At 43.7% G+C, this 14,069-nt stretch overlaps 1 protein-coding gene across 1 annotated transcript; it reads right to left on the reverse strand.

Moving 5' to 3' along the window:
• Positions 1 to 3,485: 3,485 nt before the first annotated feature.
• zgc:154093 (uncharacterized protein LOC777623 homolog) lies at positions 3,486 to 5,111 on the reverse strand. The gene has a single exon (XM_060898067.1). It carries the CDS (start codon positions 4,821 to 4,823, stop codon positions 4,014 to 4,016), a length of 810 nt encoding a protein of 269 aa, XP_060754050.1. The 5' UTR covers positions 4,824 to 5,111; the 3' UTR covers positions 3,486 to 4,013.
• Between the last annotated feature and the right edge of the window lie 8,958 nt (positions 5,112 to 14,069).

The raw sequence follows: 14,069 nt of genomic DNA on the forward strand, positions 1-14,069 counted from the left end.
CTGTAGAAGGATAAAGCGGCTACAGATAATGAGATGAGATAATACTATCATCATAATTGTTATCGTCAACTAATTATCTATTTATTACAAAAGCCAAAGTGACTGATAATTTACTTTCACTAGTTTTGCATGTGGTAATCTAAAGGTCACTGTTTATATATATATATATATATATATATATATATATATATATATATATATATATATATATATCCATATCCATCCATTATCTCTAGCCGCTTATCCTGTTCTACAGGGTCGCAGTCAAGCTGGAGCCTATCCCAGCTGACTATGGGCGAGAGGCGGGGTACACCCTGGACCACCAGGTTATTACAGGGCTGACACAGAGACAAACAACCATTCACACCTACGGTCAATTTAGAGCCACCAATTAGCCTAACCTGCATGCCTTTGGACTGTTGGGGAAACCGGAGCACCTGGAGGAAACCTACACAGACATGGGGAGAACATGCAAACTCTACACAGAAAGGCCCCCACTGGCCACTGGGCTCAAACCCAGAACCTTCTTGCTGTTAGGCGACAGTGCTAACCACTACACCACCGTGCCACCCCATAGAGAGAGAGAGAGAGAGTGAGATAGATTGATTGATATATATCTCACCACATCACTTCAAATAAAAATAAACATATAAAACCAAAGAACTGACTATTAGTGATGGGAATTGATGGGAGTCAGTGAATCAGATCAATCGTCTCATTCGACTCCCAAATGACTCACTGTAGCTTCCATTGTGGTCTGTGTTAATGTTCACTAGTCATGTTTTCTTCTTGTAAATTTATTCTTGTTTTTTACTCTGGTGCTATGTCCTTTTTGTTACCATAACATCATTATTATTATTATTATTATTATTATTATTATTGTTGTTGTTGTTGTTATTAGTTTTATTATTATTTTTTATTACTTTATTATTATTTATAGTTTGGGTATCTACTTAGTATAGTAACCATGGCTGTCTGTGATAAGTCTCTGGGACCACAATGGAAACAAGTGTTCACACTTTTTGTGTAATCCTGGTTTTTATGCCATTTTCATACTGTATTTTTTATGTACTGTATTTTAACCTAATAAATCAAGGGTGGTGGTGGTGGTGTTTCAAAGCCGTTCTAAGTTGTTGGTCTTTTCCATACGAGCTACATCCAGGGCATTGAGAATGGCAACCATGACACATTTCTCACTATGTCACTTGTGAGGAAGTTGATGAATTGTTTTGATAAATTTGGGTACTTTTTGTTTGTGAATGTGTCTATATAATTTTTAATAAATCACACATTGGATTGAAGATATGAAGTTTATCTTCCCGTGTTGAAAAACTCGCATTTTTCATATGAAATACATTGCAGATCTGAGTGACATATTTTACAATATTTCACTCCGATGACATCACTTCCGGTGTTTTCCTGCTGACTAGACAGACATTGTCAAAATGGTGAATCGGTTCAAAATTAAGAAGAAGAAGACTTTATTTGTCACATGCACACCCAAGCACAGTGAAATTCATCCTCTGCATTTCACCCATCTGAAGCAGTGAACACATACACATACCCAGAGCAGTGGGCAGCTATGCTACAGCACCCAGGGAGCAGTTGGGGGTTAGGTACCTTGCTCAAGGGCACTTCAGCCCAAGGCAGCCCCAACCGTATGTCTTTGAACTGTGGGGGAAACTGGAGCACATCCACGCAGACACAGTGAGAACATGCAAACTCCACACAGAAAGGCCCTCGTCAGCCACTGGGCTCGAACCCAGAACCTTCTTGCTGTGAGGCAACAGTGCTAACCACGACACCACTGTGCCGCCCAATTAAAATTCTTTTGATTAACTTGTCTTTTTTTGTGGATGTGTCCAGATAATATAAAGAAAATTACACGGTGGCACGGAGATATGAAGCTTATCTTCTCATGCTGAAAATATTTTCACTTGTTCACTTTGCTCACTCATGAATATGTTCACCACTCGAAGATAAACGTCATATCTTCGTGCCACCGTGTACTATCCTCTCTCTCTCTCTCTCTCTCAGTATAAATTTTACTTTGCACTGTATTTGTTTATTTGTTGTAAACCTATTTGAATTTATTAAAAACAGCAGTGCTGGATTTAGAATTTCAAAAGGATTTTTGTCTGTTTTTCTTTTTATATATCCCGATAACTGTCAACCTCTCCATTTCACTACACCCCGTACAGGACTGTATGTACATAATGCTGCCTGAATCACACAAATGTTGATCTTAATTTGAACTGCTCATGCCGGTCCAGAAAATTAAGACGTTGATAAGATTTACTAGATTTTTTTATTACATTGTGTGCACTGTGTGAAATTAACCATGTTGTTTTTATTTGCATAAATAGCTCTTCTAAAAATCTGACTCAACACCCAACATTCACACAAAACAGTTGAGTCACTCACAAAACATATTTTACTGCTGACTATACATTACAGACTCCTGGGGACCAAGATCCAAGTTAAAGAGCTATTGCACTATCTTTTTTCTTTGACTTTTTAATGAGGAACAACACATTTAAATTTGCTTCTGCAATAAACCCAAAGGGAAATTCAGGGATATATTTTGTAAATATATATATATATATATATATATATATATATATATATATATATATATATATATATATATATATATATATATATATATATCCCCCCCCCCCATTCCAGCTGGAGGTCAGTACACAGTAGGGCTCATGCACTTTCCAATAATAGACTAGCTGAAAAGAAGGAAGTACTGCTCCATAAAAGATATGTCAATAACAATATCATTTGTACATTCATTTGCTGCTATTTATGACATTTGACATGTGCTCAGCTAGCACAGAATACAGCCCTGTAAAATTCACATAACAGCCCTGTAGTTAGTGTGTATTATATATTTTCATTGTACTGCACTGATTTTGCATTACGCTACACAGCCAGGTTTTTTACAATTTCATCTCATCTCATTATCTCTAGCTGCTTTATCCTGTTCTACAGGGTCACAGGCAAGCTGGAGCCTATCCCAGCTGACTACGGGCGAAAGGCGGGGTACACCCTGGACAAGTCGCCAGGTCATCACAGGGCTGACACATAGACACAGACAACCATTCACACTCACATTCACACCTACGGTCAATTTAGAGTCGCCAGTTAACCTAACCTGCATGTCTTTGGACTGTGGGGGAAACCGGAGCACCCGGAGGAAACCCACGCGGACACGGGGAGAACATGCAAACTCCGCACAGAAAGGCCCTCGCTGGCCACGGGGCTCGAACCCGGACCTTCTTGCTGTGAGGCGACAGTGCTAACCACTACACCACCCTGCCACCCTTTTTACAATTTATTTGTAGAATTTTCTTGCAGTAACAGTCCCAAGGTAATACACTTTTCTTCCACTATATACAATCATATCAATGGGGTGACAAAAAAAAACTTAACTTGGTTTCAATAATATTTTATTTACAAGACCATGTTAAACCCATGTCTCATCGTAACGATACATATTAAAAATGAACTGTGTTTGTTATAGACTTCCCAAAGAGCTAAAAAACAGAAACCTATAAATATAGACATCAAGATGAACTGGTTTCAGTCACAGATATTACTTAAAAAGTAACAAACAAGTCAGTATTTCACATCAGTCATGAATTTACTAATGTGCAAATGTAACCACCCTTTGAATTTTGTGCTGGATTTATTCCATGCTTAAGCACTGTACTTTTAATTTACATTGTAAGGCAGCAGAAAAGTCACAGTCCATTTTCATTAAGTAGACTTTCAATGTAATAATGGAAATGTACAATATAAACAATATAAAAAGCAGTTTTTCATTCTGCATCTCTATTTCACATGGACATTTACTCAGTAAGAGATGCAGTTATCAGTTTGTAGCTTTTCTGTCACAACCGGTTACTCTTGTGTCCAGCAAGTGTTAACTACCCCCTGAGCATGGGAAGTACAAGGCCAAGCAAGGACATGCACATTACAATGTTTAAAGGCTCTTTGTCCCCTTACAGCTCACATCTGTCTTTCACACTCTTGTAACGGTCCATTATCCTGAGAACGTCCTCCAGAATGGATGGTCCCAGATCCAGGTCGAAACCAGCGAGAGACTCTGAGCGTGACATGGTGGGAGAGAATGCGGGAGACTCGCTGTGTTCACTTCGTAGGTCCTCATTACTCAAACCAGCGTCAGAGTCCAGGCTCAGGCCTCGCTTAGGGTCCGGTGGAACACAGCCCTCAGACATAGAGTCATCTGAGGAGGCCTCAGAGAAATAGCCAGCAGAGGGCACAAGGTGTCTCAAGATGGGGATGGAGGCAGATAGGGTGAAGTCATGGTAGGCTTCCTTGTAGTGTCCAACCCCTTCTGCACACACAGACATGGAGTGTTGCTGCTGATTGTGGTGGTTCTTTTGCTGCTTGGAGCTTTCCTCTAAGTGTAGACGAGGAGGTTTGGGAGGTGGCTGCTCAGGGGTAATGAAGGCAGGCATTGAGATAGTGTTTTTAAGAATGGAGCTGTGATTTGAGTTATGATGGGAGTCATACCTATCATGTAGGCCTTTTCCCTCAAACATGTCAACATGCCTGTTTGAAGAGGGGTGTGATGGGTGTGCTAAGCCAGGTAACATGTCCAATTTACCTTGTAGGAAGCCAACATCTCCGAACATGTCACCTTCCCCCTCTGGTCCAACATGGGCGCTGTGGCGCAAGTCCCCTAGAGGAGGGCTGATCATATCACTAGAGAGAACATCCCTCAGTTTTAGCTTTTTGCCATGCTTTGGTGTGGGTGTCTTTAAATACATAGGTGTCTTGGCTGGCATTCTGCTTCCCAGAATTCCAATGGCTGTTCTAATGATGTAGCTGGAGCTAGGAAAAGTTTGCTCCTGGTTTTAGCATTGGCTAATTCATAATTGGGTCACTTTTACCAAACTAAGAAATTGAACTCTCTTGATTAAATATCCATACCATCACAGGATCTAGAGCTCAGTGACCATTAGTCTAGAGTAAAGCAAACAGAAATTTCCAGGTCTTCTTCTTGTTTTGTACTCCTGGCTGTCTGCGTGTTTCAAGATCACTAGAGATCAGCAATTCTTTAGCATCTCTGGAAATCTGAGGAAATACAGAAAGAACAGCAGAGATTAACCACTCAAAAGAGTTAAAGAAGCAGTTTGTAACTTTTAGTGCCCCTTGCAGCCTGCTAGGAGAATTGCAATTACAAGAAAGAATGTTGACAAGTCGTTGACAAGAAATTAGTATGCCTTGTTAATTGCATTTTAGGGAAAAGGGGCAGAGCTAAACAGCTGGGACGAAGAAAATGTAAACAGAATCCTCAAATGAAGAAACTTGCATGATCCATTGCGTGCAAAAATTAAAGTGTTGCAAATGCTATTTTAATGTATCTTTGAAATTATATGTATGTACAATGGTGTCGAAACGCTTTTAAACTTGACATATAACCCCTGTAAGCTGGGAAAGCAGACCATCAGAAATCACCCAAAACCGTTTTATAATCATTCTCTGTTATCAGAGGCCATATTGTGAAAGTTCTTCCTGTTACTCTAAGTTTAACGTATAAGCATAAGCAAGACTGCCACACAAAAGTGATTCAGTTTTATGTTTTCTGCATGATGTGAATGCTACTGGCCTCTGTCCACCACCGCTGATATTTCTATCTCCATTAAACATGCAAGAACCATCAAGTCACTGACAGCTTATTTTATATCGGCTTATAAGATTGCAGAATGTTTGCAGTACCGTCTCTACTGTAATGAGACTGATTCTAGTCTAAACACGTTATATTTTGAGTATAAGCCCAAAAACAGTCCTCAGAGAATAGCTGGCTGAAGTTATGAGGAAGAAGTCCATAATAAGCAGACTGACAAATTTGCTACTGCACTGTTTTCAACCAGCGCCTCATTTGGCTCAGGAAAGGCAGTCAAAAGGAGGCAACTCTGTGGTCACCAAAAAGGCCAGACACACCCAAAGCTTGTAAATTCTGATATTTTCTTATAATTCTATTATCTCTGGCAAAGCGTGTGTTAAATGGTTCAAAACCACAGTTCCTTTTTTATCTTCTTGTTTCTCTCTGCAGGCCATATGTTTTCTCTATCTGAGTGTTTACGGTCTCTTAGTGTGGTTTACTCACGTCTGACGCCACGCTGCAAAAATATCCAAGGACAGAGATTTATATACAGTATGAAAAGTATGGGAAGACAAAAAGACAATGTGGACCAGATGTTTCATTTAACTTGGGAGAAATAAATCAGGGTTACATAGGCTGTGTGAGGGGGGAATTGAATTTAAAAAATTATTCAAGTAAACATCATTTAGCTCTTGGGTGAATTGTTTCCTGTTACACTAACACACCTCCTTTATGTGTTCAGTCCAGACTATTTGAGATGATCCAATTCCCAGATTTCCAGATTTAACCACTTGGTGCCATCGGTTGGCCCTACAAATCCACATCCAGCCCCGTTATCCTATATCCTGTGCTTGGATTAATCCAAAAATAGAGTTATCCAACATGTCCGTGTGAACTATAAGTCAAAGAAGTATGCAGTGTTTGAAGGATTTTTAATTTTTTTTTAAATAAAGACATGTTAAATTGTAAAATGTAGCATAGGCTGCAATCACCATAATGCAAAAACATATCTAGGTTTAAGTTTGGATCTTTTTTCTCCATATACACAACCTGATATTCATCTTTCTCCGAAACAAAAATGTCGGTTCAATCGTGAGTTAAATAATAACAACTTAACTGTAATACAACTTTACATTTACAATTTAAAAAGACAAAGGAGTTTAGGGTACAAGACAGGCCTATTACTGAAAAGGTCATAACAAAATGCATCTAATAATTTGTTATTGTTATGTAAGAAATGTCACCTGCACCGTTGATATAACTTATAGTCTACAACTCTAAGATTTACATTAATTCAAAACAATGTCTCTTATTTTTGTCTTTCTGGATTAGACAACTGTCAGAATTTTATTCTATTTCAAAGATAGTGGCAGAGGTTGCCATAAATATCAACATTAAATTAAGCTAAAATATATTGGTACTTGCCTTTTGGCCAGGTGGACTGCTGTTGCATGCACTCTTCTCCTCAGCACGACTATAAACCTCTTAACTGTGATCCAACTTAAACCCAGGAAAAGCTGGAGAGAGAGAGAGAGAGAGAGAGAGAGAGAGAGAGAGAGAGATGTTCACCTCCTCCTGCCTGAGGATTGGCTAATGAGTCACATTCATGGCCAGTCAGCCAACCACTGCGAGGGGAGGCTGATTCTGCTGGGAAGTGGAAATTCTTCACGACACAGGAAAAACACTGGAGCCAAAACAATCCTGGGACAAATTGATGGGAACTTGAAGTGCTTGTACACAACTTAAACTGCTGTCTCCGGTGCAAATTAACTACCATGGTAATACGTCATTTTTTTGGATGGAAACCCGTTTCCGTCACCATAATAATGAGAAGGTTTCTCAAAATTAAGACTTAAGTTCTCATAATAATGACTTAATATCTCATAATAACAGTAGCACAGTGCCTTCTACGGTGGTGTAGTGGTTAGCGCTGTCACCTCACAGCAAGAAGGTCCGGGTTCGAGCCCCATGGCCGGCGAGGCCCTTTCTGTGCGGAGTTTGCATGTTCTCCCCGTGTCCGAGTGGGTTTCCTCCGGGTGCTCCGGTTTCCCCCACAGCCCAAAGACATGCAGGTTAGGTTAACTGGTGGCTCTAAATTGACCGTAGGTGTGAATGGTTGTCTGTGTCTATGTGATGACCTGGCGACTTGTCCAGGGTGTACCCTGCCTTTCACCCGTAGTCAGCTGGGATAGGCTCCAGCTTGCCTGCGACCCTGTAGAACAGGATAAAGCGGCTAGAGATAATGAGATGAGAATGAGACAGTGCCTTTTCACAGTAAGAAGGTTCTGGGTTCGAACCTTGCGGCTGACTGGGGAAGTTTGCATGTTCATGCCTGGATTTCTTCCCATAGTCCAAAGACATGTGGATTCGGTCAACTGGCTACTGTAAATTGCTATAAATTAAATTGCCACTTTAAAGTGTGAATGGTTATTCGATTCTGTGTTAGCCCTGCAGATAAGTGGTATAGATATTGGATGGGTGGATCTCATAAATAATGATAGGATTTTCTCATAATTATGGTTTTCTATCTCATAATTATGAGATCCAGTGGCAAACCGTTACTGTTAGAGCTGGGACTTCAGCTCAGCCAAAACTTAGCCAGACACACCAAAAAAGCAACAGGGCAAAGGATTTTGCAAGGGGTTAGCGGCAGGTTGCCAGGTCACTCCGTTATGTGTAGTTGTCGGTCTCATCTTGTCTCGTCTCGTCTTCTTCCGCCTATCCGGGACCGGGTCGCGGAGGCAGCAGTCTAAGCATGGAAGCCCAAACTTCCCTTTCCCCAGACACCTCGGCCAGCTCCTCGGGAAGAACACCGAGGCGTTCCCAGGCCAGCCGAGAGACATAGTCCCTCCAGCGTGTCCTGGGTCTTCCCCGGGGCCTCTTCCCGGGGGGACATGCCTGGAACACCTCCCCAGGGAGGCGTCCAGGAGGCATCCGAAAAAGATGCCCGAGCCACCTCAGCTGATTCCTCTCGATGTGGAGGAGCAGCGGCTCTACTACAAGCTCCTCCCGAGTGACTGCGCTTCTCACCCTATCTCTAAGGGAGCGCCCAGCCACCCTGCGAAGGAAACTCATTTCGGCCGCTTGTATCTGCGATCTTGTTCTTTCGGTCATTACCCAAAGCTCATGACCATAGGTGAGAGTCGGAACGTAGATCGACCAGTAAATTGAGAGCTTCGCCTTTTGGCTCAGCTCCTTCTTCACCACGACAGACCGGTAAAGCGACCGCATCACTGCCGAGGCTGCACCGATCCGCCTGTCGATCTCACGCTCCATCCTTCCCTCACTCGTGAACAAGATCCCGAGATACTTAAACTCCTCCACTTGAGGCAGGACTTCTCCACCAACCTGGAGAGGGCAAGCCACCCTTTTCCGGTCGAGAACCATGGCCTCGGACTTGGAGGTGCTGATTCTCATCCCAGCCGCTTCACACTCGACTGCAAACCGCCCCAATGCATGCTGAAGGTCCTGGTTTGAAGAAGCCAACAGGACAACATCATCCGCAAAAAGCAGAGATGAAATCCTGTGGTTCCCAAACAGGATTCCTTCCGGCCCTTGGCTGCGCCTAGAAATTCTGTCCATAAAAATTATGAACAGAACCGGTGACAAAGGGCAGCCCTGCCGGAGTCCAACATGCACTGGGAACAGGTCTGACTTACTGCCGGCAATGCGAACCAGACTCCTGCTCCGTTCGTACAGGGACCGGACAGCCCTTAGCAAAGAACCCCGAACCCCATACTCCCGAAGCACCCCCCACAGAATACCACGGGGGACACGGTCGAATGCCTTCTCCAGATCCACAAAGCACATGTGGACTGGTTGGGCAAACTCCCATGAACCCTCAAGCACCCTATGAAGGGTATAGAGCTGGTCCAGTGTTCCGGGACCAGGACGAAAACCGCATTGTTCCTCCTGGATCCGAGGTTCAACTATTGGTCGAATTCTCCTCTCCAGTACCCTGGAGTAAACCTTCCCTGGGAGGCTGAGAAGTGTGATTCCCCTATAATTGGAGCACACTCTCCGGTCCCCTTTCTTAAAAAGAGGGACCACCACCCCAGTCTGCCACTCCAGAGGCACTGTCCCCGACCGCCACGCGATGTTGCAGAGGCATGTCAACCAAGACAGCCCCACAACATCCAGAGACTTGAGATACTCAGGGCGGATCTCATCCACCCCCAGTGCCTTGCCACCGAGGAGCTTTGGAGCTTTTACCCCTCCTAGAACTGCCATCTTATTGTGGTGGAGGGGTTTGTGTGCTTGAATGATCCTAGGAGCTATGTTGTCGGGGGCATTATGCCCCTGTCAGGGTTTCCCAAGGCAGACAGGTCCTAGGTGACAGGCCAGACCAAGAGCAGTTCACCAAAAACCCCTATGGAGAAAAAATCAAGGACCGTGACGTCGCCCAGTATGACGCAGCCGGGGCCCCACCCTGGAGCCAGGCCCGGGGTTGGGGCTCGTATGCGAGTGCTTGGTGGCCGGGCCTTTGCCCATGGGGCCCGGCCGGGCTCAGCCTGAAGAGGTGACGTGGGCCCGACCTCCTGTGGGTTCACCACCCACAGAGGTAGCAGTAGGGGATTGGTGCAGTGTGGATTGGGTGGCAGTCGAAGGCAGGGGCCTCGACAACCTGATCCCCGGACACAGCGGCTGGCTGTTGGGACATGGAATGTAGTTGTCGGTGTTGATTTTAAAAGTAAATGACATCGGGAAATTAATCCTTAAGTCTGAGTGAAAAATACTGTAGTGAGCATGCAGCATGGAAGAAGAGTCTGGAGACAGAAATCTTAGTTTCTTAGTCGTTAGCCTGTGCTACTTGTTCTCGATAGCACTTGGCTTGACCGCTTTATTAGCATTCGCTAACAATACTGATAAATGCTACACTGGCTGGAAGGTGATTTCACTGCCGTGCTGATGGAGCCAACTTGCAGTTAAGCTCGCGTTGGCCTTCGAGATGGCCGAAGGTGATACATTTTTGGTCCCTCTCACTATAAATCAAAATCTGATTGGTCAATTCATCTGTCATTTCCTACATAAACATACACTGTCATTGCCTTCTGTCCTGGCAATGACGTCCTAACCAATGAGTGAGCCAGCTCTAAACTCTTCTCTGCCTAAAGACAAAAAAAAAAAAACCTCACTGGATAACTCGATTTTAATGTTTTCAGGACAGTAACCCTTTCATTTCTGAAGCAAATTTGATAGAAAATGAGGCCAGATTAGAAGAGAATAATTATAATGAAATTAGGAAAGCATGAAAGAAATTAAAGAATGAAAGAAATTAAATATAACATTTGAAATGCAGATATGTTTGGGCCTTCTCTGAAGGCCTAGAGGGCCCTGATGGTTCCCTTCTGATGAGATCTTATCTCATAAATACTTAGTATCTCATAATTATGACTTACTATCTCATAACTGTGACTTAAGTTCTCATAATAATGATATAATAAGTCATAATTATGAGATACTTTCTCATTATTATGACATACTCTATGACGTTTTTAAGTGGTAGAAATGGGCTTTCATGCTTTTTCAGATTGATTAATTCTAGCAGCGGCCAAATGGAAGCTTGTTTTTTTCTTTTTTTCTGTTTTTACTTGTTTTTGTTGTTATAAAACTTTGTCTGATGAACAGCTAGGCCCACTACACAATAAATTACAGACATGGTGTTTTCAGTTCATGTGGGTCAACAGGATGTGGGGTCTCATCTCATCTCATTATCTCTAGCCGCTTTATCCTTCTACAGGGTCGCAGGCAAGCTGGAGCCTATCCCAGCTGACTACGGGCGAAAGGCGGGGTACACCCTGGACAAGTCACCAGGTCATCACAGGGCTGACACATAGACACAGACAACCATTCACACTCACATTCACACCTATGGTCAATTTAGAGTCACCAGTTAACCTAACCTGCATGTCTTTGGACTGTGGGGGAAACCGGAGCACCCGGAGGAAACCCACGCGGACACGGGGAGAACATGCAAACTCCACACAGAAAGGCCCTCGCCGGCCCCGGGCCTCGAACCCAGGACCTTCTTGCTGTGAGGCGACAGCGCTAACCACTACACCACCGTGCCGCCCCAGGATGTGGGGTATTTAAGATTTTATATTAATATTTAAGGGGTCACCAGAAATTCATCTCATCTCATCTCATTATCTCTAGCCGCTTTATCCTTCTACAGGGTCGCAGGCAAGCTGGAGCCTATCCCAGCTGACTATGGGCGAAAGGCGGGGTACACCCTGGACAAGTCGCCAGGTCATCACAGGGCTGACACATAGACACAGACAACCATTCACACTCACATTCACACCTACGGTCAATTTAGAGTCACCAGTTAACCTAACCTGCATGTCTTTGGACTGTAGGGGAAACCGGAGCACCCAGAGGAAACCCACGCGGACACGGGGAGAACATGCAAACTCCACACAGAAAGGCCCTCGCCGGCCCCGGGGCTCGAACCCAGGACCTTCTTGCTGTGAGGCGACAGCGCTAACCACTACACCACCGTGCCGCCCCAGGATGTGGGGTATTTAAGATTTTATATTAATATTTAAGGGGTCACCAGAAATTATTTTATAAAAATCCTGAATTAAAGGCTCACTGGTTTTTAATTACCAGCGAGTGGCCTAGTGGTTAGCGTGTCTGCCTCTCAATCAGGAGATCGCAAGTTCCACTCATGGTTGGGTCATACCAAAGACCATCATAAAAATGGTGCCTACTGCCATCTGGCAAGACATGCTGCAATACAGATGCGAGTAGGGAGTCAAACTCGTGGTTACCAGAGGACCAGTCCCCCACTGGCGGTACGGTGGTGTAGTGGTTAGCACTGTCACCTCACAGCAAGAAGGTCCTGGGTTCGCGGCCAGCGAGAGCCTTTCTGTGTGGAGTTTGCATGTTCTCCCCGTGTCTGCGTGGGTTTCCTCCGGGTGCTCCGGTTTCCCCCACAGTCCAAAGACATGCAGGTTAGGTTAACTGGTGACTCTAAATTGACCGTAGGTGTGAATGTGAGTGTGAATGGTTGTGTGTGTCTATGTTTCAGCCCTGCGATGACCTGGCTACTTGTCCAGGGTGTACCCCGCCTCTCGCCCATAGTCAGCTGGGATAGGCTCCAGCTTGCCTGCGACCCTGTAGGTGGCTACAGATAATGGATGGATAGTCCCCCACTGTAACCCTAGCTATATAATATAGGTGAGAGGCCGAGGGCTACGAAACAGAGATTGGCGGTGCCAAATGCACCATGAATGGTGCAAGGAGGACTTTGACTTTTGATTTTGAATTTAAAAAAAAGGTTTTTATTATTCTGTTGCACCAATAAAATTGGTCTGTGTGGGGACAAATTGTTAAGGAAGTCTAGCACGTGGTAAGACCCCTGTCAAATCAATGTAAGCTACTAGCAGTGAGACATTTAAAACATCTCAAATGTGTTAATAATCACAACTGATTTACACTCAAGCATTTTATCCTCTGTATATGAATAACTAGACACGTTTTCTGTGGTTTATCTATAACATTATAATCTCATCAGCCAAGAAACTAAATCTGGAGAGAAGATGAAAGGTTCAACAAAACAACAACCTGAAACATACAGCCAAAATAATTCAAAAAGTCCTTTAATGTCCAAGTCAATCTCTTGACTTGAATCCCATTGAAAATTTATAGAGAGGTTTGAAATTATGAGTTCATCCAAGGGAACCTCGTAACTATGGAGAACAATGGGCTAAAACTGAATCACAATGCTGTGAAAACCTAACTGCTTCTTACCATAGATGTGTCAAAGTTATACTGGCCAACAACAGACTTGCTAATGGAAATGATACTAATGGTACTAATGGTAACTTTTAGTGTCTGAATACTTTTTTCCTTCCCTATCAGTTTTGTTTTTTAAACATATCTTTATATGTAGGGCAGCACGGTGGTGTAGTGGTTAGTGCTGTTGCCTCACAGTAAGAAGGTCCGGGTTCGAGCCCCGTGGCCGGTGAAGGCCTTTCTGTGTGGAGTTTGCATGTTCTCCCCGTGTCCGCGTGGGTTTCCTCCGGGTGCTCCGGTTTCCCCCACAGTCCAAAGACATGCAGGTTAGGTTAACTGGTGACTCTAAATTGACCGTAGGTGTGAATGTGAATGTGAATGGTTGTCTGTGTCTATGTGTCAGCCCTGTGATAACCTGGCGACTTGTCCAGGGTGTACCCCGCCTTTCGCCCGTAGTCAGCTGGGATAGGCTCCAGCTTGCCTGCGACCCTGTAGAACAGGATAAAGCGGCTAGAGATAATGAGATGAGATCTTTATATGTGCTGAGAACAGAAAACAAAGGTTAAAGCGACAGATTGTTATGTAATAAGCTGTTGATTCTTAACACATTAATTGCAAACTTAAGACATTGCAATACCTTTACACTTTAAATCACTGTAATACTTTTGGCCACATTACTATCCCC

Source organism: Neoarius graeffei, chromosome 17 (genome assembly GCF_027579695.1).
Source record: "Neoarius graeffei isolate fNeoGra1 chromosome 17, fNeoGra1.pri, whole genome shotgun sequence".
NCBI lineage: Eukaryota > Metazoa > Chordata > Actinopteri > Siluriformes > Ariidae > Neoarius > Neoarius graeffei.